Raw genomic sequence first — 24,787 nt, 5'->3', positions numbered from 1 at the left:
TTTTATGTTTTACAAATATATGCTATTTTATTCCAGTAGCTAGCGTGTCGATTGACACACCAACCCTGATTCGCTTGTCGCCTTTTACTTGATACCCCGAGTAGAGATTATATAATAATCCTGATAGAGTAGAGTTGCTTAGCATGCTAAATAATCATTAGGATACTTCCTATTGCCTCTTTGGAGGAATTGATCGACCTTTGGGTCAAACATACCCTTTTGAAAGTTGTTGAGCTCGTTGAGCTAGGCTGCTTAGCCGTCGTTGCTTCCTCTACTCTCTCTTCTACTCTGGGTGAAACTTACCATCTAAACATGGCGCGGGCGACAAGCTGAATCAAATGTTGAAGGAGCGATTGGCTGCCCTTCACAAGTTGGAGGGAGCAATCCGTCGTTCGTGCCGCTTAAGGGTCCTAATAAGTCTTGGATTTGAAGATTGTGACAACCGTACAACCACATGCTATATGGGCACTGGCCTGGTTAAGTAAGTTAGTCAGCCTTAGGTGTTGATGTCGCCGTACCGCGGATGAGGTGGCTGCCTACGGGAGAACCTTCGGCACAGATGGGGGGACCGGTTTGGGGACATACTCTCAGTACCGTGCGCCAGACCCGGTGGGCATGTCACATCTTTGGGGGATCTAGCTAAAAGACCTTGTCACGATCCCTCTGCCGGTACACCAATTGGTGTGTATTAAATCAGCGACGGCTGGTGGGCAACAAGACGGGGTTGTGTCGTGTGGGCAAAGTGTACAACCTCTGCAGAGTTAAAACTATTCGAATAGCCGTGTCCACGGTCATGGACGACACATGAATCTTTCTTGACATACAGGAACCTGTTTTGCTATTTCCCTCTTTGCCTCTTCCTCTCCCTTCCTCCTTTCCCTGGAATCCGAATCCTATGAGATACGTGAGTTGTCAAGGACAATCACATTGATGAGAAATATTACACTCATTATAAAACATGTTTTCGTCTAAAACTGCTTTTATCAAATATATTGCAAATAAAATTGGCTTTTATGCAAAAGAACCTACAGCCTTCCTTTGAAGCCTCATGTAGTATATATATTAGGTCTTGCATCGAGGGGGCATGTTGAGTACGAAATGTACTCATGGCAAAACTTTTGTTGATATTCGAGTACTACAAAGACAAGGAAGACTACAACAACTACGACGACATTGAAGAGTGAGGCCTCGTGGACTACATCAATCGCTCCGTGGCTGAGATGGAGTCACTTCGCGTTTTATTTATCCGCTGTGCTTTCGATTGTAATGAATGTCACACTATGTGGCCATTCTAACTTTGTAATAATTAATCTTTTGTACGTCCGTAATGATATACATTTCGCTGTGTCGTCAACATTGATCTTGGGATTGACGAATAACACAGGAGGGTCGGAAAGTTAAGTTCCGGTTCTCACAGTAGTGGTATCAGAGCCGATGTTGACCTAGTTGCGTGGCCTTAGTTAGAATGGAAAGCCTTAGTACTCGTATTTTAATAAAAATGTAGTTGACAAAAATAATAGGCTTCTTTGTTGTACTTGTCTCTCTCATTTAGCATTTACAAATTTTTTGTTGCTGATCATTCTTCTCTTATTCAAATGTGCGTAGATGGCAGTACCTTCAACGCGACGGATTGAGGAGTTTGGACACCTTGGACAACAGTTTCGAGACATGTTGACGAGGTTGGGTTACGACCGTGACCCAGAAGTATCTGGACACACCATCCGCACACCGTGGAATGAGGAGATTGTTAGGGCTACGTTGGTGGTGTATCCGAACCTCGCACTGCGTGGAAGTCATGCAGGATCAAGAAGACACCAGTTCACTGCTGAAGGGGAAGAATTTGTGGATGCCACGATTCACGTGGTTCATCGAGCGATGCATGGGATGGCGGGTACCTACCAGGATGAGCTACGCAACACTCCTTTCCGGTACTTTGCCTACCGAGATGACGGAGGTGTAATCCGTCAGAACATGAGGTACCAAAATGAAGATGATCCTACGCTCGTTCGCATGACCTCGCTCAATTTTGGACTGGAGCGTCGCCTCGTTGCAGTCACCGGTATGTTGGGCGATGCACGGCACCTTTGCCATCACTACCAGGACCGAATTGAGACTTTGGAAGAAAGGTTGGTGGAAGCTAACACGACCATAGCTGCTATGAACGCTGCACGTGAGGCTGCGGAGACTGCTATGGAGGACAACATCATCGATGCTCACGTGGAAAATGTTGTTGCACCGACTATGCTCATCGGCGAAGGACAAGAGGAACCATTACAGGACCCTGCACCTAATGCACAGCGGCAGAGGGCAAGGCATCATCCATGTATAATGGTTACACGGAAGAAGAAGTGTCCTCGGGCGAAGCGGCGTCGCCTTACACTTCGAGCTATTGCGCCACAATTTCCTACTCTTCCAGCACCACCGCCAGCACAAGGGGAACAAGTTGACCAGTCCCAGGAAGAAGAGGATCCGGAGGAGATGATTCCAGCAACCCCAGAAGGAGAAGATGCAGCCGAGCCTCGCGACGAACTGCACTTTGTACCAGCACCTGCCCAGCCGTATGCAGGTCCAGAGCAGTATGGTTTTCTGGATGAGTAGTATAGCAAACCATGAGAGAGCCCTTTACTTAATATTATGCGAGCAAACGATGAGTTTTTTTTTCTCCTTTGCTTATGTGTCTAGTAGTAGATTGTACCGATCATGTGGTATATCTACTACTGTATCTTAAATCTTTTGTGTGTGTGATTTTTAAGAATGTTTCCATTGGATTTTCTATGGTTTTATTTCGTTGCAATTTGTTTTTGGGTTAGTTTATTTCCCCTTATATACCCTAGTTCCAAACGACGATATCATCGATGCCAACTAAGTTTGTGGCCGCAAAGGAGGGTGACACAAATGTTAACATGATGGTGGACCGTTTTTTTTATTTTTATTTTCAAGAGAGATTTGTGGATGATGAAGTGCATCATACTTATATTGATACGAAAATGAAGAGACTGGGTATGGCAGACTACAGACGGTAGAATAGGGACAAACCTATCAGCGCTCACCTAGCTCCAGGACTATTACCACTAAAACACAATTGTTTTGTCCAGTTTCATTGCTCCCCATCCTTTTCTTTCTAAAAAGGGAAAATAGTTTGGCTTGCCCAAATTTAATTTTCGATCAAGTGCCGCCACTGACTACAAACACAAATAGGCATCCCAAAACTGCATTAGATTTCTTGACGAACAACTTGAAGAAGATGGTTGTGGCTTACATTATAGTTGTTAAGAATATCCAGATGATTTTTCGGAGGAGTTGCCGGGTTTGCCACAAGACCTAAGATAGAGTCTACTCTGCAATTAGATTCATGCACTGAACCTAATGCAAAGAGTATGCCATAAATTTTTTTTTTCTTGATGAGCGGTTAAGGGCAACGAGAAGGAATGTGAGCAATTTCTTCAAAATCCAATGGAGCGGTCACATCGAGGAGGAAGCGACATGGAAACGCGAACATGCCCCTGTTAGAAATTGCCAAATCTTTTCACTTAGGACGAATCTCGGGGTCGAGATTCATTTTAAGGGGGGTAGAATTGTAACATCCTGATTTTTTTTTACAGACCAATTTTTTTTTTTCGTTCTGAGCAAAGGATGTTGCAACGCGGTCGAATAAAAATATTTTTTTTTCATTTCGAATTGTTAAATTAATTCCAAAGGTTTTGAAATTAATTTGACTTATAAAAGAAGGAAATTAATTTCTTAGAATACTTCTTACATTTTTATTTGGGTCTCATTTTCATTTGCCAATTTCTTTCTTATTTGTTTCTCTCCGAAGTTTCATTGGACAAACACATCATCGTACATACCATGCTTTTACTGGCCATGTAGCACCCAATCCCTCACTCTCTATCCTCTTATTCTTTTTCGTTTCTTTTCCCTAGATGCATGCATCGACTTGTCTATTCTTTTTCTGGATACACTAGCACGTAGTGCTCTGTACCGTCTCCTCTCGTACTGTTCCGTGCTTCATTGTTTGCCTGCCGATGCAATCCAACCGAGCGAGTATTGTACCGATCACGCATGGACCGAGTCCCAGCACATCGCTCTGAAACGTTGCGCTGCTCTACCTCGCTCCTTGCCTGCATGCACTGGATGAACCGCCTCACCGTTTCTTCTTCGTATTCCTGCGCGCACGTACGGAAACGCTGGCAATAAACATCAAAAACTGCCGCCATTAATCGTCTTCAACCTCCCATTGAACATGTCAATTAGAGCACACCCCTCTCCTCCTCATATACAGCCTCAGATCGACGCCCAAGCTCTCCTCTTTCATCCCATGCCACTGCCAGAACCATAGACTCACACAACAAGCCACACTCGTAAGAACGCCGCCGAACGCCGCCCGCGTTCCCGACGACTCGGGGCACGAAGGACGGAGCTGCTGCGCCAGGAGGATCACGGAACGAAGGGGAGTTCATTCACGGAACTAGAAGGCCGAGTTGCTGACCATCGACGACATCCACGGCAACGCCCTCGACTCCGGCCACCGACGTCTACCTCAAACTGCGACGAACTCGGTGAGAACCAGCCGTTTATTTTGCTCGGAACGCGATCCCCATCTATAGAGCTACCTACTAGACATGGTTTCCAGCCGTAGTTTTACCGTTTGTCGAGTCGCCGGTGAACCGAATGCCATTCGATGGCATCAGCGTTCTAGCACCTTGCACACCTCGAATCCACACAAGCTCAATAGAGAAATCGTTCCAAATGATGTTATAAACCTAGCAGCCTTCATAGTTTTCATAGTCGATGAGTAGATTTCAAAATCATATAAAGGCATGCATATAATGGTTGAGTGTTTTATTTGCCCATGTTGTATAGCAGTCTGCAACTTACTAGACGTGTGGTCTTTTATTTGAAGCACATACTGTTGTTCCCGTTATATACTCATGCATAGAAAATTGCTTGAATTATCCTTTAGGTACGGCCAAATTCGTTCTATATTCAAATCTGCTCAATGTACGTATATGCATGCACGTTTTTGCTGAACATTAGTTGTACTGTATATAAGAGTTAACTCATCTCTAGAGTTTGGTAGATTCTCCACAGCATGTGTACTGTTTATATGTTTTCCGCGGTTTAGATGGTAGTCTGCAACTTGCTAGGTTCTTGGTAGAATTTCTAGCACTTGTGTATTGGATACATGTCATTATTTACTTGCTTATGGATGTCTTGTTTGATCATAGTAGTTACAAGGAATTTCACATGCTTGACTATAGGTATACGTATAATCATGTTTTGTCAAATGTACTGTTACACTGCTGCTAGCTAATTCTCCGTGACTACCTAGTTTGATTGTAGTCTGTACATTGACAATGCATGCTTAGTTTTAGGTTTAATTTGCTAGATTTAATTACTGCTTTATCGTGCATCTTGACTAGTGCTAATTAGCTAGTGCGGTTTAGTATATTGTAGAATTATTTCAGATCAGCTGGTTATGCCTAAATAGCATTTGAGTTATCAGAATAGTATTTTATTAATACTAGATTTTAGTTTATTGACTAGAAGGTTATTTCGTTGTGTTTGCTTGGATCCTATTAGTGTAGTGCATATGAGTTAGCTAATGTACTGCTCCTAGTCTTGCTTTTCTAGTTTGAGCAAAATGCAAGGTTATGAACCGAACTCCATCTGATAGATTGCATGTGTTAGCTATGTAGTAGCTTTTGCAAATTAATAATACCTGCTTAGATATAGATTTAATCAGTATAATTAGATGATATCTTCTCTGTATGATTTTTGCACTTGTTAAGATGTGCTTAGCTATAGGTATATTTTCTGAATTTAATTATTGCCTTACATGCATCTCTTGCAGTGTTAATAAACCAGCATACAATTCTTTTATTAGCTTAATCTGGTAGGTTGTGGCTTTAATATTATGTTAATATCATCGTTACCTTATTTCTTGCATGCATCCAAGTTGAATATTAGATGTTGATGTTGTGTCATGCGTAAATTATTCTAATCTTAGATTATTGACCTCTGCATGTGTACTACTAGTTAGCATGAAGATTTGTTTATGCATTACATATTAAAATAGTATTGAGTATACACGTTAGCTTGATATATTTTCTAAAATAGTTTGTCACTCAATATAGAGCGATCACCATGCCATATGCCTTAGATAACCCAAATCCCGTACGAGTCATTCCGGTCTTTTTCGTGTACTCTATGTAAGCCGAACGAGCGATACGGACCTATTATTTGAATCTTTTCGTTTGGATCTTATGCACTTTTCATTTGAGTCTTATTTGTTGTATTGCTTGTATTCATTGGAATTATTATTGCTTCGATACGACGATTAGGAGGGAACGGAGAGTGGTACATTCACGATCAAGGAAGTGAAAAGCAGGAGTTTGACAACGAAGGCATGCCCTCTCATCATATTTATCCCAGTTTTACAAATTGCATTCTATTTTATGTTTTACAAATATATATGCTATTCTATTCCAGTAGCTAGCGTGTCGATTGACACACCAACCTTGATCTGCTTGTCGCCTTTTACTTGATACCCTGAGTAGAGATTATATAATAATCCTGATAGAGTAGAGATGCTTAGCATGCTAAATAATCATTAGGATACTTCCTATTGCCTCTTTGGAGGAATTGATCGACCTTCGTGTCAAACATACCCTTTTGAAAGTTGTTGAGCTCGTTGAGCTAGGCTGATTAGCCGTTGTTGCTTCCTCTACTCTCTCTTCTACTCTGGGTGAAACTTACCATCTAAATATGGCGCGGGCGACAGCTGAATCAAATGTTGAAGGAGCGATTGGCTGCCCTTCACAAGTTGGAGGGAGCAATCCGTCGTTCGTGCCGCATAAGGGTCCTAATAAGTCTTGGATTTGAAGATTGTGACAACCGTACAACCACATGCTATATGGGCACTGGCCTGGTTAAGTAAGTTAGTCAGCCTTAGGTGTTGTTGTCGCCGTACCGCAGATGAGGTGGCTGCCTACGGGAGAACCTTCGGCACAGATGGGGGGACCGGTTTGGGGACATACTCTCAATACCGTGCGCCAGACCCGGTGGGCATGTCACATCTTTGGGGGATCTAGCTAAAAGACCTTGTCACGATCCCTCTGCCGGTACACCAATTGGTGTGTACTAAATCAGCGACGGCTGGTGGGCAACAAGACGGGGTTGTGTCGTGTGGGCAAAGTGTACAACCTCTGCAGAGTTAAAACTATTCGAATAGCCGTGTCCACGGTCATGGACGACACATGAATCTTTCTTGACATACAGGAACCTGTCTTGCTATTTCCCTCTTTGCCTCTCTCTCTCTTTTCCATCCTTTCCCCTGGAATCTAAATCCTATGAGATAAGTGACTTGTCGAGGACAACCATATTGATGAGAAATATTACACTCATTATAAAAGATGTTTTCATCTAAAACTGCTTTTATCAAATATATTGCAAATAAAATTGGCTTTTATGCAAAAGAACCTACAGCCTTCCTTTGAAGCCTCATGTAGATATATATATTAGGTCTTGCATCGAGGGGGCATGTTGAGTACGAAATGTACTCATGGCAAAACTTTTGTTGATATTCAGAGTACTACAAAGACAAGGAAGACTACAACAACTACGACGACATTGAAGAGTGAGGCCTCGTGGACTACATCAACTGCCTGTGGCTGAGATGGAGTCACTTCGCGTTTTATTTATCCGCTGTGCTTTCTGATTGTAATGAATGTCACACTATGTGGCTATTCTAACTTTGTAATAATTAATTTTTGTACGTCTGTAATGATATACATTTCGCTGTGTCGTCAACTTTGATCTTGGGATTGACGAATAACACAGGAGGGTCGGAAAGTTAAGTTCCGGTTCTCACACTTTACGCCGGTATCTCTTGTTCCGGCATATCCTTCCTGGCATATCGGATCGTACAAACTAGGCAACCTTTAATCCGGTCACCTTTATCATTGATGAGCAGCATGCTTGACCGGATTACCTTGTAAACCGATTTCTAGTTACTTTACTTAGGCATAACTGCCATACTCTTGACCTACCGGGGGTCATACCCCGGCACCATTTCCTTTAAATTTTGGATTGAAGATCGTGGATTTGCATTTCGACACTGAACAAAATGAGAATTAACCGGGACAATCTTCAAACAGAATGGGGTTCTCTAACTTGCTAGAGCGAAGTGGGATAGCACATATGCATCAATCTATAACAGTAACCTGGATTGAAAGATGAAGTTCAATTTTTGCATACCAAATCATGACAAGATCCAAACGTATTTCACGACATTGCATTAGCATGGTATTGTATTAACCAATTGTATTGGGAAAAACATTTCTCTCAATGTGTATTAATTTTTTTGGTTGCGTATATTAATTATGTATTTGGATGTTCTAGAGGTATTGTTGGTAGACACAATCAACTTTGTTTTGTGTGTGCGTTCTCGCGTGTCGTATGTGTGGTGAGGGAGGGGGGAGGTCTATCATACAAAAATGCAAATTTGGAAATAAAATTAGATGTGCATCGCACATATTTCCAACATTCATGGGTTATTTCAAAATTTTGAAAGTAACATTTATAAGTTTTTCAAAATTACTTTTTCATCTATACACATATATGAGTTGTACACATCTGTAAAGTCTCACTAAATTACACATCACATTTTGGTCTACACATAAACGACAAAATCACGACTCTGAAAAGGTTAACAATGTCCTTTATGGTCATGATTTTTTTTTGTCTTGATCACATCTGAGAAGATATGTCTACAAGATTTAGTACATTACATACTAGCCAAGTTTATCTACACGTATAACAATCATGTTTTTAATTTATAAATGAAGTTTTGCTTTTTAAATAAAGTGCTACATGGCACCGTTAACAAAATGGTTATTTGTTTTTATTGTTCATTTTATTGCTATATAGTTATTTGTTTCTAATTTACAAAGCATATTGCCCAGCCCAACCATATGTGGTTAAATTTGTACAATTGTTTTTGTGGTTACTTCACATGAAAACAAATAATTTCTTGCAGAAAAATTTGTGTGGATGGACAATTTTCTCTAACCTATAGTACAAATGAATATGTTGGAAGAAAATCCTCTGAATTTGGTCTAGCAAATCAAATGACAAGCATAGAACAAAAATGCTAAGAATACCATTCATCTAGGATTTCTACCAAATTCATATTATGAGTTTGCAATGATGTACTGTGCATATGTTTTTTCCTAAAGATTTTTGATGAACTCTTGCATGAGCTTTTCAAAACTCATTTTTAGATTTTAGAAACGATGGCTATTTTCGTACAGATGTTTTTTTTTTTTTTGCGAATTTTGACATGCTCGTGCGATTAATTGTCCTGGAACAGCAACGACAACCGCCAAACAGCGCCACCCACTCCACCAGCACTCACTACTCTCAGGGGATCATTTCTTAGTTATAGTATTATTTTCCATCTCCAATGATGTGTTGTCTACAAATCTCAGGTTCCTTTCCAGTTGTAACAAGATTTATTTTTCCTATTTTAGTAGCCTGGAATCAAGAAAGACAGGAGCTCGCTCCATAGCTTGAAACTCCAATATGCCCATAATTGATTAATTACCAAGTGGATATGTATTATGGTAATTAATTCTCATTGGGATCACGTTTCATCAGAATAGCTTCTTAACCAGTTTTGAACTTAATCCTGAAGTTCTTCATGTGAATATGTGAAGGATTTGGTCTGATTTTGAATCCAGTTTTAATATGTATTTTTCCGAGATCATCCTGTAAGTACTAACCTGTTACTCATTCAGGTGGAAAAATTTATCCAGATCCACTGGCCTGGGGGCTTTGCTACAACCGCGAAATGAGCCCAGACCAGAGCTATTATTGTGACGACAGCAACGAGTTATATCGCTGTGTCGAAGGAGTCAGATACTATGGCCGAGGCGCTATTCCTGTTTACTGGTCAGGCTGATACAGCCCTCTCTCCGTTGCTATTAATTATGAATTAACAAGTGATGACTTTTCTTTTCCATGTTAATAATCCTCAGGAATTACAACTATGGGATCATTGGTAAGGGTATCAATCAGGACCTGTTAAGCCACCCAGAGTTACTTGAACAGAATGCCACCATAGCATTTGAAGCAGCAATCTGGAGGTGGATGACTCCAGTGAAGAGGAGGCAGCCATCTGCCCATGATGTCTTTGTTGGCAACTGGAAACCAACCAAGCGTGACACTGTTTCCAAGAGGTATCCTGGATTTGGTGCTACAATGAACATCATGTATGGTGATGGTCATCATATATGTGGTCGGGGGTTCACTGATGAGATGAACGTCATTATATCCCACTACATATATTATCTAGATCTGATGGGCGTTAATCATGAGTCTGGACGTAGCTTGGATTGTGCTGACCAGGTAGTATTCAATCCGTCCACTAAGAGTTCCGGCTCATAAACCAGCTACCCAACTGTACAAATATCTGAATCTGTACAGTACTCTTAGTAACTCGACATATTATCGTTGTGTCCATGACACCGATTTATGTAAGGCTCTGAATATCTGTTCTTTTTTCCATACTTAATGAAGCAGATAGTTCACATTGGAACATGCGAAAACTATGTTGTACAATTGCTATTTATATTATCGTTTCCTTTTGAGTGGTGTTTTGGCTCCTGGGTGCATATGCTCCCTTTAGTTTAAACCGCAATTTTGATATATTTTAAAATGTCAAAAAATTCCAAACAAAAAATTCACGTGTACATCTTGACATGGTAAGTACGCACAAAGTCTTTCCATAAAAAATCGACTTGTAGTTTGAGCTGTGTAAAAATGACAAAATTTAGTGCTAAAAATAAGGTTTTTTGTGAGACTTATTTTATCTTTTTTACATCGATCACAAAAAACATCGGATTTTCACGAAATTGCACGAACGCACATAGATTATCGAGATGTACATGCGAATTTTTTTGTTAAATTTTTTTGACAATTAGAAATATGTTTTTTAGGTGGAGGGAGCATATGCACCCAAGAGCCGAATTGAATTTCCGCATTCATTCTTATATATAGTACTAGCTAACTGCCCGTGCATTTTCCACGAAATATCAAACTTAGACATAAAGATATGATCAAGATATAAGTATAATTTTCAATGTGTATGTTAGTACATGCAGCTTATGACTATACATTGCATTAAACCATCCAGTGAGCCGGCTTGAATGAACGCAAATGAAGAGAATAACATAAATATTTTTAGTGGTGTCATCTACCAATGTCATGTCACCCTTTTATATCTGTCAGTCTGCTAACAACGTATTGTTGATTTTTTTTTGGCATGAAACACTCGAATTCCATTAAGACACGGCGGAATTGACAGTGAGACATGTTACTACATCCCATTGGAGCGGACATCACATGCGCATCTACGAATTTTATATTTCATATCACCAAGTAGAACACGGAGAGGGCTGAAATCATATTCCGATGTTGTCATGGCAATCTTCAGATTGATGGAGTCTGTTTCAAGCGTGCCAATTCCAACTCCCAATCGATCGACATATTCAATATCATTGGAGAGGGCCGGCGAAGACATTGTTCATAATATTAATCAAGATTTTTTTGGAAATCCCATTAAATCCCATATGGCCCCTAGCAACTTTGAGTTTTTTTTTTTTTGGAAAAATCGTTGCCGTTAGACTTTTGGATTGCTGGATATGACGCCACCGTGCGTGCATGCAAAAATACCACGTTCGGGCAATAATTGGGTCCACATTAATTGATCCAACAATAACGAAACAAATGCCTCCCCCACCTCATTGCTATGCGAGTACTGTGTCCAGCTTCACGGAAATTGGGTAGCTTTGTCTGCCGTTGCTATGTAAAATGTGACCGCTCGCGGCCGTGCTTATGTACTTGAATACATGCGAGCTCTTGTTCACAATGGTCGTGCAGTTTGCTACAGTCATTGTGCAGTTTTGCTACCATAGCACATAATTTTTGCTACAAGGTCTCCATCGATGTCTTCAATGAGGTCGTTCTTGCTGCAATAGCACAATTATTTTTTGCTACAATATCTCCAGCGGTGTCTATGTCCGATGTGTCTTTTTATTTTGTTTGTGGCTGAACCTTTTTTTTTTTGCTAGAATGCAACAAACACGGGAGGATTTTTTTTGCTACAATGCAACAAATGCGGAATTGGGGTCCAAGAGGACACGTGTGAGGTTCTGGGAAAAAAAATCCACGCCTTATACTAGAAAGGTTGGCAATGCATTTTTGTTAATTGCTAAACCCTCGTTCTCCTTTTTTTATACCAAGTTTCTAAAATCATTGTGGCAAACAGGCAAAGCTTATTGGAGTCTTGGAGATGCTCTATCATTCCTACGAAATTCTGCTCTTTTCGCATTTTCGCAAGACATGTGATGCTTGTTGGAGATGCTCTATGATTCCTATGAAATTCCTCTCTTTTTGAAAGACATGTGCGGATGTCCCATGTTCTCTGACTTCTACATGCTCGTGCTTGTTGGAATCGTTCGAAGAACAACCGATTTGAATCTCCGAAGACTAGCAGAAATGGCGGAAATGCCCCGGAACGGCAGATCAGCAGCAGCGCCCACCGGCATCCCGCAGAGTTGACTGCCACCTACAAGTTTTTTTTTTTTAACACGACCTACAAGTTGACTAAACGCTCTCTCCTCCTTCCCCGTTCTTTATCTCGCTTGTCGCTTCCCTTCTCCGCCATCGCCTCGCCTCACCGCCGCTGCGCCGCTCAATTGTTCCGTCACATATTCCTCCCACCTAGGTCCTAGCTCTCTGCCTCTAGCACAGACCACGAAACGAGCGAGCGATGGGGAGGACGCAGGCGACGGCATTTCTGCTGCTGACGTTGCTCGCGGCGGTAGAGGTGGAGGCGGGGAGGCAGCCGGAGGGCGGCGAGAAGGCGTGCGACAGGGGGTGGGAGTGCAGCGGCAGCCGGTTCTGCTGCAACGGGACTGTCACCGACTACTTCAGGGCCCGCCACTTCGAGAAGCTCTTCCCGACGCGCAACGACGCAATCGCCCACGCCGCCGGCTTCTGGAGCTACCAGGCATTCATCGCCGCCGCCGCCCTCTTCGAGCCTCGCGGGTTCGGCACCACCGGCGGCAAGGAGATGGGGATCAAGGAGGTCGCCGCATTCCTCGGGCACGTCGGCGCCAGGACCTCGCGTGTACGCTTTTCTCTGCTCCCGACTCTAGCTTCGTGCATAGATAGGGATCTGCAGAAAGAATGGGTGGTAGCAATGTTAGCTACTGCCTTAATGAATGCTAAAACAATGTGAAAAATAGATCAAATAATTTCCGTATTCAAGGATCGAAAAACATATTCGATCACACTTACGCACAAGTACAGTCAACAGTAAACAGATGGACAGATGGTGAGTAGGCTAGTAACATAATATGAAGAAAAAGTTGTCTAAACCATTAAAAATATCAGTATGTTCGCCAGGATTTGGCTGTGCAACTTCAAAACGAGTAAGATGTGCATCATCCCTGGCAAAATAACAGCAGATGTCGATCACTGACATTTCTAACATGTCAAAATATGTTTACTGAAGAAATGTAGTTGCATCAGTTGACTATGAGAACAATGGAAATTCTATAGAAGGACTTAAAACTAAATCATAAACTGAGAAATAACTAATAAGACGTCCAGACTTCTAGTTCTCGTTCTATCTTCTCGAAACAGACTTTCGTCCCACTTTATAAATAAACCAACCACAACCATATATATAGTATAACATCAAGTATTAAGTCGCAAAAGAAAAAAACAAAGGTATGGGACAACAACACAAGCATGCCCAAGGTAAAACCTAAAACAAGCTCAGCGCCCCACGACAGATGGGCGGTGCTCAGCGACTGGACGAAGAAGAAGGATGCCACACATGGCGAGGGTCAGGGCAAGAGTGGCGAGGGCGGTCAACAAGGGCCAGCTTGGCCGGCACACTCCCGGAGAGAGTAGTGAGCCATGTGAGAGGGGGCTCAAGTGGGGCCTTTCGAGTCGTGGTCGGAGCGCTCATAGAAGTCCCGTTGAGGCCAAGAGAGGTCAAGGTGGGGGTGGGGTGCGGGTAGCTATCAAAGTAGACCCCTGCCCTCCTCCACAAACTTCGTCGTCGCTGGAAGAGTCGTCCCCCAAAGAATCCCCATCATCTTCACGTGTCCATCAGACAACGGTTCATAGGGGTGCGGAGGAGACCGAGGGAGGACCTCGTCCAGCTCGACAGTGAGGGCCCTGCCACCCTCTCCGAAGAAGAATATGGGTAGAGGGCCAGGCAACAAGGCAGGGTTTGGGCACATGACCAGAACACGGACCGGCCCACGCCCGACGATGGAGCTCATGGCCACCTCGACAAGCTTGCCACACCAGGGACACTAGCTCCACAACCGAAGCAGTCCTAACCTCGACTTCGTCCGGCAACCCGAGTACTCGGACCCACGTAGTGGAGAGGGTGATTGTAGTGTTAGGGTTACACAATCGAGGGCTCGACGGAGACATGAATCTGGTTGATCGGTAGGGTGATTGTGGAGCGCAAGAGCTCCACCGAAGGAAACGCTATGAAGAGACCTCCCTTCACGCTCCACTCGTAACCCGGCATCATCTGGGAGAACTCATGGCGGATGAGATCCACCGAGACCACAACAGACGGGCAGGCACCGTTGTATCTCTAGCAACCACTCCTCAACGTTTTGATTTTCCATCTCCAAGGTTGTGTCGTGCACAAATCATTTGGTGTTTTGTTTCTCATCATCCCTAAGAGCATCTTCATGGGTGCCCCCAAATGCCCTCCCAAAAGGCCTATTGGGGACCTGTCTAAAAAGGCGCATCCACCGGCACCCCCAAATAAGTGCCGGCAGCTAGTGCGCCCTAAAAATTTTCGGGCGGTCCCAACCCACTCCTAGTTCTTGAGGGGGCTATTGGTTGCGCCAACATGCATGACACGTTGTATTCTCTCCTGTTTGGCCCACATGCTAGACAAATAACCAAGAGTCACACGTTCTCTCTCTCTCTCTCTCTCTCTCTCTCTCTCTCATATGCCTCTCTATTGAGGATGCCGGTGTGGCCACTACATCAATATTTTCCCAATGTGCTGCTGGCACTATTGGCGGACAGACTTTTGGGAGGACCGGTGGAGATGCTCTAAGGTCCCCCATTACACTAGCAGGAAGATTTGTTTTGCTTATTCTAGCATCGTGGAATGAAGAAAGAGTGGAGTAATCTGTTGAAGTGTTGACTTCAGAATGCATTATGATTTGTATGTATTATACTAGTATAGTTTTTTTTGCGGGTAATTATACTAGTATAGTTTTAAGTGGAATAACGCCTCATCATAGTATGTGAAGGAATTGGGGCTGATTTTAAATCCATGTTTGATCTGTATATGATGTCATATTTTGTTAAGGTATCGTAATTGAGAATGTAAAACATTAGTGTAACTTTACAGAGGATGAATAAGAACAATAAAGATGATAGTAGCATCCGATAATTACTGGAATTGTTACTTCTTCAGGTACTCATATTTATCCAAATGGACCACCTCCAGCGGCCTGGGGTCTTTGCTACAAGCGTGAAATGAGTCCACACAACAATTATTACTGTGACCACAGCAACAAGTTATATCACTGTGTCAAAGGAGTCAAATACTACGGGCGAGGCGCTCTTCTTGTTTACTGGTCAGACTATATATCCCTCTCCCGGTCGCTGTTAATAGCGAATTAACAAGTGATGATTTTCTTTTTCAAAAAAAAGTGATGGTTTTGGATCTCCCTGTTAACTGTCCTCAGGAACTACAACTACGGATTAATTGGTAAGGGTATCAAGCAGGATCTGTTGAGTCACCCAGAGTTACTGGAAAAGAATGCCACCTTAGCATTTGAAGCTGCGATTTGGAGGTGGATGACTCCGGTGAAGAGGGGGCAGCCGTCAGCCCATGATGCCTTTGTTGGCAACTGGAAACCAACCAAGAAAGATATTTTGTCCCGGAGGTATCCTGGCTTTGGCATGACAATGAACATCATGCATGGTGATCGCATCTGTGGTCGAGGGTTCACTGATGAGATGATCATCATCATATCCCATTACATGTATTATCTCGATCTGATGGGAGTTAAACGTCAGTATGGACATAGCGTGGATTGTGCTAACCAGGTGGTATTCAATCCGTCCTCTAAGAGTTCCCGCTCATAAACAAGCTGCATGTGAGATCCAGAGGATGTCTGTATTTGCCTTTGAGGTCGAGCTTCTGGCTTCCCAACTGTACAAATCCCGTGTCTGAAACTGTACAGTATTCTTGTAGTAACTCAACATAGTATATGCCACCGATTTTTAGTGTAAGGGTCTGTAATGTTAATTTTCTATTTATATTATTAAATATTTTATAGTTCGTGGCACTTTCACTTGCTACTTTTCGACAGTACCTAGCGTTGCTACTGTCCTGGCCACGGTTTCAGCAACACCTCTGTCTCTTGCCTATTTTACTGCTATTGTGACTGCTAAGTAACTCTTAGCTGAACTCTGTAGTGAGATGCAGACAACAACCTTTTTCTTCTGAATCCTGTGAATGCTATGTGTGTTTTTGGCTAGTTATGCATATATCGGAGTAAATTATCAAATTTGGAAACCAAATTCAAAGGTTATGAAAAGAGGTGTGCTTCGGTGTCCTCCCTCTCACCTCTCAACCACTAAATTTAAAGGAATAAGTTAGCACACGAAAAGATATGAGAAGATCCTGGCCGTCCAAAAAGGTGCCAAAGTTTCTTTTCAGCACTTACTACTCTGGAGCTCTGCTGGCATGACCGCGAAAACAGCCAACTGTCCGAACCCGCCGCCCGTTGTCTCTTCAGCGAGCTCCATCTGCAAGCCGTGTACGGCAAACAAAAAGCCCTCGGTTTGGTCACTCGCCGCTACGATACAAGGCGGACGCCGGCCGCCGGCCGTGGCACGCGGTCGATCACTTGACGCGATCTTCGCAACAAATTAATCCACATGAGTTAAATTACACCGTAGAGAACAGACCCGATTAACCTGCTCTGAAGCTGCTCCAGCAAGAGAAGAGCGAGAACACACACGCAGACGAGAGTGTTCGTCGCGCAGCTAGCTGCCAGCCATGGAGGTGGACGGCGCGCCGGACCTGACGGACTTCATGAACGACTGGTTCTTCGGTACCGTCGGCGCGAAGCACAGCGCTGCCAGCGCCGGTGGTGCCGTCGCCGGCGGCGCGTACGACCTGACCGGCGAGAGCAGCAGCAGTAGCAGCAAGAAGAAGCCTGCAGCAGCCACGTCGGAGAAGAAGCGGGAAAGTGATGGCGGCCGTGTTGGCAGGAGCAGCAGCAGCGCGAGCAAGCAGACGCAGGATTGGCTGGAGGAAGCGAGGAGGATGGTCGAGTCCGGGTCGCCGGGGAGGATGGGCTCGCCGTCCAGGCAGGTGCCCAGGTTCGCCGGCGGCAACGGCACGGAGCCTTCGCCCACTCTCGACCGCAGGGACCCCATGTCACGCTCCGCGAGAAGGTACGTAAATCAGGTCATTTCATTCGTGCGCCCGCACCTGGGCGCACGGAATATGCTGGCCTGGCACGAAGAGTGATATGCAATCCGTCGTTTTGGTGCAAAAGATCATCGCCTCAAGGCTCATTTTTTATTTAGACTTTAAGTTTTCATAAAGTATTTTCTAATTTATTTTCATCTATTGTAATGTACCTATCAAAGTCCACTTTTTAAGTTCTAATTTTTGCTACTATTTCTCTTTTTTTACTCCATCTATCCTATAATTTTTTTTGCGGGTAATCTATCCTATAAAATTTGTCTAAATTAAGTGCATATAGACACTAAATAGTGGACAGATACATCTAGCTTTTTACAAATCTAAGACAACTTTCTTGGGACAGAGGGAGTACACAATAAATTGATATTTTGGAGGTATCAATGGAATTTGAAATTTTGTACAGTATAGCTCACTTTGAACTGGCCAAACTCCGCCACACGTTTAGCAGGCTGAAAGCGCATTCATTATTAGTGGCCCAATAACCCTGAATTACCGGCCCAATTTCTAACCAGTAGTAAAGTTTCGCCGCCCACGGCGCTAACCGAGCACTCCTTCTCCGGCGTGCGTGCAGGCACCGGCAGCCGGGCGGCATCGGCGACGAGATCCTGCAGCGCGCGTCCATCATCTCCTCGCCATCGCGCTCCGAAGCCTCCGCCGCCTCGGAGCCCCCCTCGCCTTCCCCGTCGCTGCCCCCGAACCCGCACTCCTCCCGCCGCAAATCCCGCTTCCAGGACCTCTCCGCCGCGGACTCCTCCCACCGCCGCACCACCTCCTCCGCCTCCAGCTCTCCCGCCCGCCCCCTCCACCACCGCCGCCACGCCTCCACCTCCCACGCTCCCGCCGCCGACGGCTTCGACGACGGCGTCGCCCGCCTCAACGCCTTCCTCCGCCGCCAGCGCGTCGCCTTGGACAACCTAGCCTCCGGGGACATCCGCGGCTCGAGGCCCACCAAGGTCGTGCTCTCTGACGCCTCGAAAAGTAATAACACCACTCTTTCCCGTTTGTTACATCGGTAAATCCTTTTCCTCTGTTGTAACTGAATCTAACCAATTCTGCCCGGCCCACTCGTGATTCCGAGCAGGTGTGAGCTCGATTGTGGCGGCGATATGCTACGCGTGGGTGCAGTCGAGCAAGGCGGATGGCCATGCGGCGGTGCCGGTGGTGAACATGCAACGGAGCAGGATGGCGAGGTGCAGGCAGGCGGCCTGGCTCCTCTACCACGTCGGCGTCGACGCCTCGGCTCTGCTCTTCGCTGACGAGGTAAGCAATGCTAGCTTCGGTTGGGTATAGGATTCATTTCCGACCAATTGGACAACTGTCTAGATCCCGGAGTTATTGGGCGTTTATAATTTGAGCAGAGGCGACAAGGATAAGGCTATCCTGCATCTCATTGCTGTTGTGTCATACTGTCATGTGTGCGTGTTCTTAATTTCGATTGGTACCATGTGGCCGCCATTCTATTCTAGTGACAGATGACTGGTATATGCTTTGTGCGTTTGCGAGTTTGTGCTAGCTTGTACCGTAACGTCATACAAAGGAGAAGGGCTCCAGCAACAATTGAGGGACATCATAAATACGACCCACTTATTTCTGCATAATAAGATACTATCAAAGATTTCAATGTGCCGCAGCGACAGCTAATTCTTATCAATGCCTTGTTCGAACAACATCCTGGGTAAAGCAAATGTACGTGATGCTGACTCTGAGAAGCTGAATTTAGGTTGATATGGAGGGACTGATAATGGATCAGCGAGCTAGCTTGGTGGTGGTGGGGCAAGATGTTTTGAGATCAAACGGCGAGGTAATATTGTGGTACTTGTACCAAGTACTCTTCATTTGTCTGCTCAGGAACTTACCTGATTAATTCCAGCATTTGCTTCATAAATCATGCTCGTTTTTGTCTCCTAGGTGGGCTCGGTTTGCACGGTCCTCGCCAATAACTATTGTGAAGAAACTTATAGCCCACTTCAGAGCCAGGACATAAAGAAACTCATGGTTGGTGTATTTTGTACCTGCTGTTGCCACCATTATGTGTAAATTACTGGCACTCATGATTATGTTCTGTGTCTTTGCCCTCAGCTTGCAGGTATCCTGTTAGATACGAACAACCTATCCAAGACGTGCTCCGACAAAGATTCAGAGGCAGTGCAACTGCTCTTGTTCGGTACCTCTGAGCATAAGAGGCACGAGTTGTTTCAACAATGTAATTTTACTAATATTTATTTGACGTTGTTGTACCAAGAATATGCGAAGAAATTTTGCAAAATCATATTGCTAATAACTGTTGAAAATTTTGACCTTGCTTTGGACCAGTGATGCTTGATCACAATGATCATTCTTTTGTCGAATTCTTGAAGAACACCTACAGAAAGTCATCCACAGATGGTAAGTTTCATAATATCTTCAAATGGTTCCTCAATTTTTGAAGTTTCTTTGGTTAATTCACTGTACTTATCCATGTTTAACTGCTGATGCTATTAGAGTCGATTTTGCTTATTATCAATTTCATGTGAAACTTCCGCAGTATCTATGCCAGTGCTACATAATTATTATTTTCCAGTGCATTAATTGATCATGTATATTTCCCCTATAAGGGTTTGAGACACTTTATCCTGCTATTCAAATTAACTAGGTGATGGGGACAGTCCTCCGGAGCAAAAGCAACCAAGTCCAGTGCCATTATTCCAAGATGCCAAAAAGTCCAATTCAAGTAATTATCCAGCCCCTCAGTTATGATTTGATAGGAAGATTGCGTGTAAATATCTGTAAAATCTAACATCAGTGACAGCGCCAAGTTTTGCTGGTTTACCTTAATTTTTAAAGGAAAAGAAGCTAGCATTACAGCCAGAAATTCGCTTCAAACAATCTGACTTCTTTGGATTGTGTTGCCAACATTATGCCAAGTTTACACTTTTAATGCTATTTCCACATCTTTACTGATGCCAGCAACTAATAAGCAAAGCTCCAAAGTCTGTTCATATTTCAATGCAATTATATTTATATAATGTTGTATGCCTCTGATCTGGTTGTTTTTGTTTTCATCACAGCTAACCCGAGACCAGCCCGCAGAACTGGTGGAAAGCCTTCAGATGAACCTCCTCGTGGGAAAAACAAATTTTCCTTGGCAAAATGGTTTGGTTTTGGCCCAAAGTAATAATGCATTATTTATTAGTCTAATTGTTTGTTCAGCTGATATATGCGAATTCCAAAAGTATCATGTATTGTTTATTGAGGAAATGCGAGGTTTGGAAGCATTCCTCGTCACATTGCGTTCGCGTGGAAAGAGCACCGTATGGAACATTTTGTAACTATTGATAGACTATTTGGTCAATAAGTTTACTTTTCCATGCTTACATATTTGACTATGTGGGAATGAAGCACTTCCTGTATTATTGTTCTATTTAAGACCAGAGTCGTGAGAAGAGCGTAGGATGCTGTTGATTAGAAGTACTTAGTAAAGAAGATGCATACAAATTCTTTTGGTCTAGATTCTAGCATTCCTTGTTTAAACAATTGCTGGTAACCAATGGGAAAGACATGAGCATAAAAATGGATAAAAACTTGTCAACTTATCAGTTTATGGTAGGTGTCTACATGGTTGACTTGTCCTCCAGGGAGCTACTTTGTTGGACCCTGTATAAACCACATTTGTTTTTCTTTTAGCCTGTATGACACAGTAGCCATTTCTCTAGGATCTGATAGTGACTTGTAGAACAGCTCAAGGGACATCTCTGAAATCTCAACTTGAACTTGGGAATTGCCAAAGCTACATAGTGCAAAGGATCATTACAGGAAACCTGGGTGAAAAACAATGCACTCCTTACTCCAGTTGCCATTAACAATAGTACAATTGAGTATACTTGAGTTAAATACAAGTATTATACTAGTATCTGGTACACCCTGTTCTTGGACAGAGGAAAGCAGAGGATGTTAGTTTGGCCGGTCAAAATAAAGTGAGTAGAAGAAGATAAGAAGGCAGAAGCAATGTACTGCTACTACTGGATAGGAAGGAGTTAGGATGGACCAGTTCTTAGCTGGAATTTCCGTGGATAAACCAGCATGAATGCATGATTGGGGAAGGCAAATGCGATTCTGAATCCTGGCTGTCATGTCATCACCTTCCATGTTTCTCCATCAGGACCAGGCTGTTGCTCATCCCCAGGACTATCCTGTGCCCCTCCATGCCAATCTTCCATGTGCCAACACTCCCCAATGGGCAATGAAACAGAAAATGTCCTCAATCAATCACTCTCCCCATACACTCATCACATCTTTGCAATCCATTACATGGTATGAACTATTGGTTCATAGCATGGCGAACATCTCCACTGTAAAAATAGTGTAATGTAGTAGCAGTAGTAGTAACAAGAGAATGTGGGATCCCTCCTAAGCTAGCTAGGCAGGCTCATTCAACCTTCCAGGCGTAGAGGAAGAGGCAGAAATCGGAGAACTCATCGGCGTCGAAGTGCGAAGCCGGCAACAGCGGCGGCGCCTCGGGCTTGAAGATGAATAGCGCCTGCCTCAAGCCGGTGCCGAAGAGCCAGTCGTGTGCGTCCCAGTAGACCTGCACCTTCATCTTGTTGATGGAGATGCAGTCGTTGCCCCTGAACTTCCACTGCAGGTGCTTGACGAGGACGGTGACGCATCCGTCGATCTTGATGGCCATGTCGACGTCCATGCCGGCGGCGAGGTTGCCGGTGCTGCACTCGATGCTGATGTCGTGCAGCTTGCCCTTGTCGTGGAACCTGGCCCTGGTGAGGAAGCGCTTCTTGCTGAAGACGTGCTCCTTCTTGCACACCAGCTGCGCGGCGTCCTGCAGCGAGAGCGATGGCCGGGACCCCGTCCGCCGGAACGCCTCCTTCTTCTGGTTGCCGAGGAGGAGCACCACCTCCTCGTTGGAGACCACGGCCACGTAGTAGTCAGACGCCGGCTCGGGCTCGTCGGAGAAGCGCGCGGTGCGGAGGTCCCACACCACGTCGACAGCCCTGCCGTCCACCTGGAACTGCTTTGCGCCGTACTTGCGCCAGAAGTGCCACGGCTGCATCTCCACCTTGCACGCGCTGCAGCTCTTGCCGTCGCCGCCCTGGCTGTTGCCGTTGCCGTGCTCCTTGCCGCCGCCGCCGACGCCGGTCTTGTCCTTGCCGCCGCCCGCGGAGCCTTCGATGGAGACCTGCATGCCGTGGGTGAGCAGGTTCCTGCACCAAGTGACGGTGACCAGGCGGCTCTGCCCGGCGATCTCCGCGCGGTACACCAGCGTGACGGCGCTCTGGCCCGACCTGGTGGCCGACGACGCGGTGGCGTCCGGGAGGTGCTGCTTCTCGCCGGACGAGAAGCAGGACGGGACCGAGAACAGGTCCTGCATCGTAGATGATGTCTCTCCGAATCGAATCCGATCAAAAGATTTCTGTGGTGTGACACTGGGGGGGTGAACGATGATGGACTAAGGAAGGCTGCTGCTATACATAGGCGGCGGGGAACGCCATGGACGACGATTCATGCAAGGGGTTTGGCGAGGAGACCGCAGGTTAGTTAGCTAGCGAACCGATCGATCGAGCTGGAAAGGAAAGGAGGATCGGGAGGGAGGCCTAGATAGAAAGTGAGCTGGACATGAACGTGAGTTGGGGGATTGCCATGCCTAGCCCCGGGATGGATGGGTGCGTGTTTAAAAACCAGGAGGGAACCTTCGATCTCCTCCGCTAGGAATGAATAAATGCACCATCTCGCAGGCAGGTCCAGGCGTCCAGGACCAAATCTTGAATTCTCCGTAGGCTATCGCGCTATGCTCCGTCCGATCCTATGCCAACGGAGATATCAAGTTGCTCCCAGAACTATGTAGTTTTCTACTGCCAACTGACACCACCATGTAGTACAGTAGTGTTTTTTTTTACATGAGAGCTGATCCTGGCTAGCTAGTTGCTGTTAGCTTGCTCGCTCCCAGATGGCCAGATGTGCAGTTGTGCACTGGCCTCCATCGGCCTCTTGGGGCCTCCCAGGTCTCGGCGACGGCGAGCAGGCGCATGTGGGTAACATGCTGCCGATCGATCATAGCGACGCATGTGGCGCAGGATTTCTGGGTTCTCTCTCTTCTGGGGGAGAGTATTAAGAGCATTGAGTATTGCGCCTAACATTCTGCCTTGTTGGCAACTTGAGCTGGAAGCTTGAAGAAAAATCAACTGGTACCGGCTCAGGAATGTGTGTGGATCACAATTCACAGTCCTCGATCTGGAGACAGGAGAAGGGTACGTCCTGTTTAATTACTGCATCGGATCCCTTCAGGTGTATTACGTGCTAAACTAAACTCACTGTGGATTTCATTTGACTGCAGCTCAAGCCGGGGCCGACCCGATCCTGCGTGCGTAGGAGCGTCCGAGCTTGTGCAACTGTTGTCGCCGACTCGCTCTGCAGAATCTGCCCATTTCTCCGAGAGAAAGGAACATTTGGTCCTGAGACAAGAGAGCGGTCAATGGGCACAACTGGCTTTTTGGACAAGAGCAATGAGTTCCTTGCGAGAAAAAACTTTAAAAAGGGCAGAGGTGACAACACTCTCGAGCTATACTGCTAGCTGCCTGGGCTGTGGATAGGGTAGATGAAACTGTGGAATCCTACACATTGTCGTCGCGGTCAGTCGTGAGACGTGACAAGCCACGTCTGATCTGGGGTTGGAATGGTCAGTGTCAGGAAGCTTGCCTTGTCGTGTAACGCTTTTTGGCCCTTTCGGAACGGGTGAACTGGCGATGAATGCAACGTGTGCGAGGGCTCACGGCATCTCCAGCGACGCGACGCAGACTTCGAAATGTCCGTTTGCGTCGCGCGGCGGACGCTTTTTGTCCGCGCGTCCGTTTGCACCGGGGGTGGCTCCAGCGGGTCGACGCATTTTCGCGTTTGCATCAATTTATGAAGTTTCCAAACAACAAAATAAGGAAATCAACAAAGTCATAGTTATTACATTTAAAAGTCGACATAAAAATAAGATAGTATTTCTCTAGGCATGATCTTCATGGCCAGCCAATGTCCACTGATGCTCAATCAGATCCGTTTGCAGCTGTTTGGAGACGTTCTCGTCAGTGACTTCTATATTCCTATGTAGATAGTCCTGCCAAGATGAAGCTTCAGGAAGCGGCGCAACCAGCTCACCATGGAAATCCCATTGGTTCTCATTGCGGCCATCAGGACGCTCGTTCTCAACGATCATGTTGTGCATGATCACGCATGAAAGTAGGGGTC

General features: G+C 45.0%; 3 protein-coding genes across 3 annotated transcripts; 2 read left to right on the top strand and 1 right to left on the bottom strand.

Annotated features, from left to right (window-relative positions):
• Positions 1 to 12,835: 12,835 nt before the first annotated feature.
• Positions 12,836 to 16,209, top strand: LOC124651167 (chitinase-like protein 1). Its single transcript, XM_047190302.1, has 4 exons — positions 12,836 to 13,227; positions 14,000 to 14,010; positions 15,566 to 15,695; positions 15,807 to 16,209. The coding sequence occupies exons 1-4, from the start codon at positions 12,836 to 12,838 to the stop codon at positions 16,207 to 16,209; spliced, it is 936 nt and encodes a 311-aa protein (XP_047046258.1).
• A 1,300-nt stretch (positions 16,210 to 17,509) lies between these two features.
• Positions 17,510 to 20,717, top strand: LOC124657462. Its single transcript, XM_047196013.1, has 9 exons — positions 17,510 to 17,529; positions 18,135 to 18,541; positions 18,645 to 18,823; positions 19,284 to 19,364; positions 19,472 to 19,558; positions 19,643 to 19,766; positions 19,877 to 19,948; positions 20,196 to 20,273; positions 20,611 to 20,717. The coding sequence occupies exons 1-9, from the start codon at positions 17,510 to 17,512 to the stop codon at positions 20,715 to 20,717; spliced, it is 1,155 nt and encodes a 384-aa protein (XP_047051969.1).
• Positions 20,718 to 21,783: 1,066 nt separating this feature from the next.
• On the bottom strand, positions 21,784 to 22,925 carry LOC124657913. Its single transcript, XM_047196390.1, has one exon. The coding sequence runs from the start codon at positions 22,923 to 22,925 to the stop codon at positions 21,969 to 21,971; it is 957 nt and encodes a 318-aa protein (XP_047052346.1). The 3' UTR covers positions 21,784 to 21,968.
• Positions 22,926 to 24,787: the final 1,862 nt, after the last annotated feature.

Source organism: Lolium rigidum, chromosome 5, assembly GCF_022539505.1.
Source record: "Lolium rigidum isolate FL_2022 chromosome 5, APGP_CSIRO_Lrig_0.1, whole genome shotgun sequence".
NCBI lineage: Eukaryota > Viridiplantae > Streptophyta > Magnoliopsida > Poales > Poaceae > Lolium > Lolium rigidum.
This window is presented reverse-complemented; position numbering and strand designations above follow the sequence as displayed.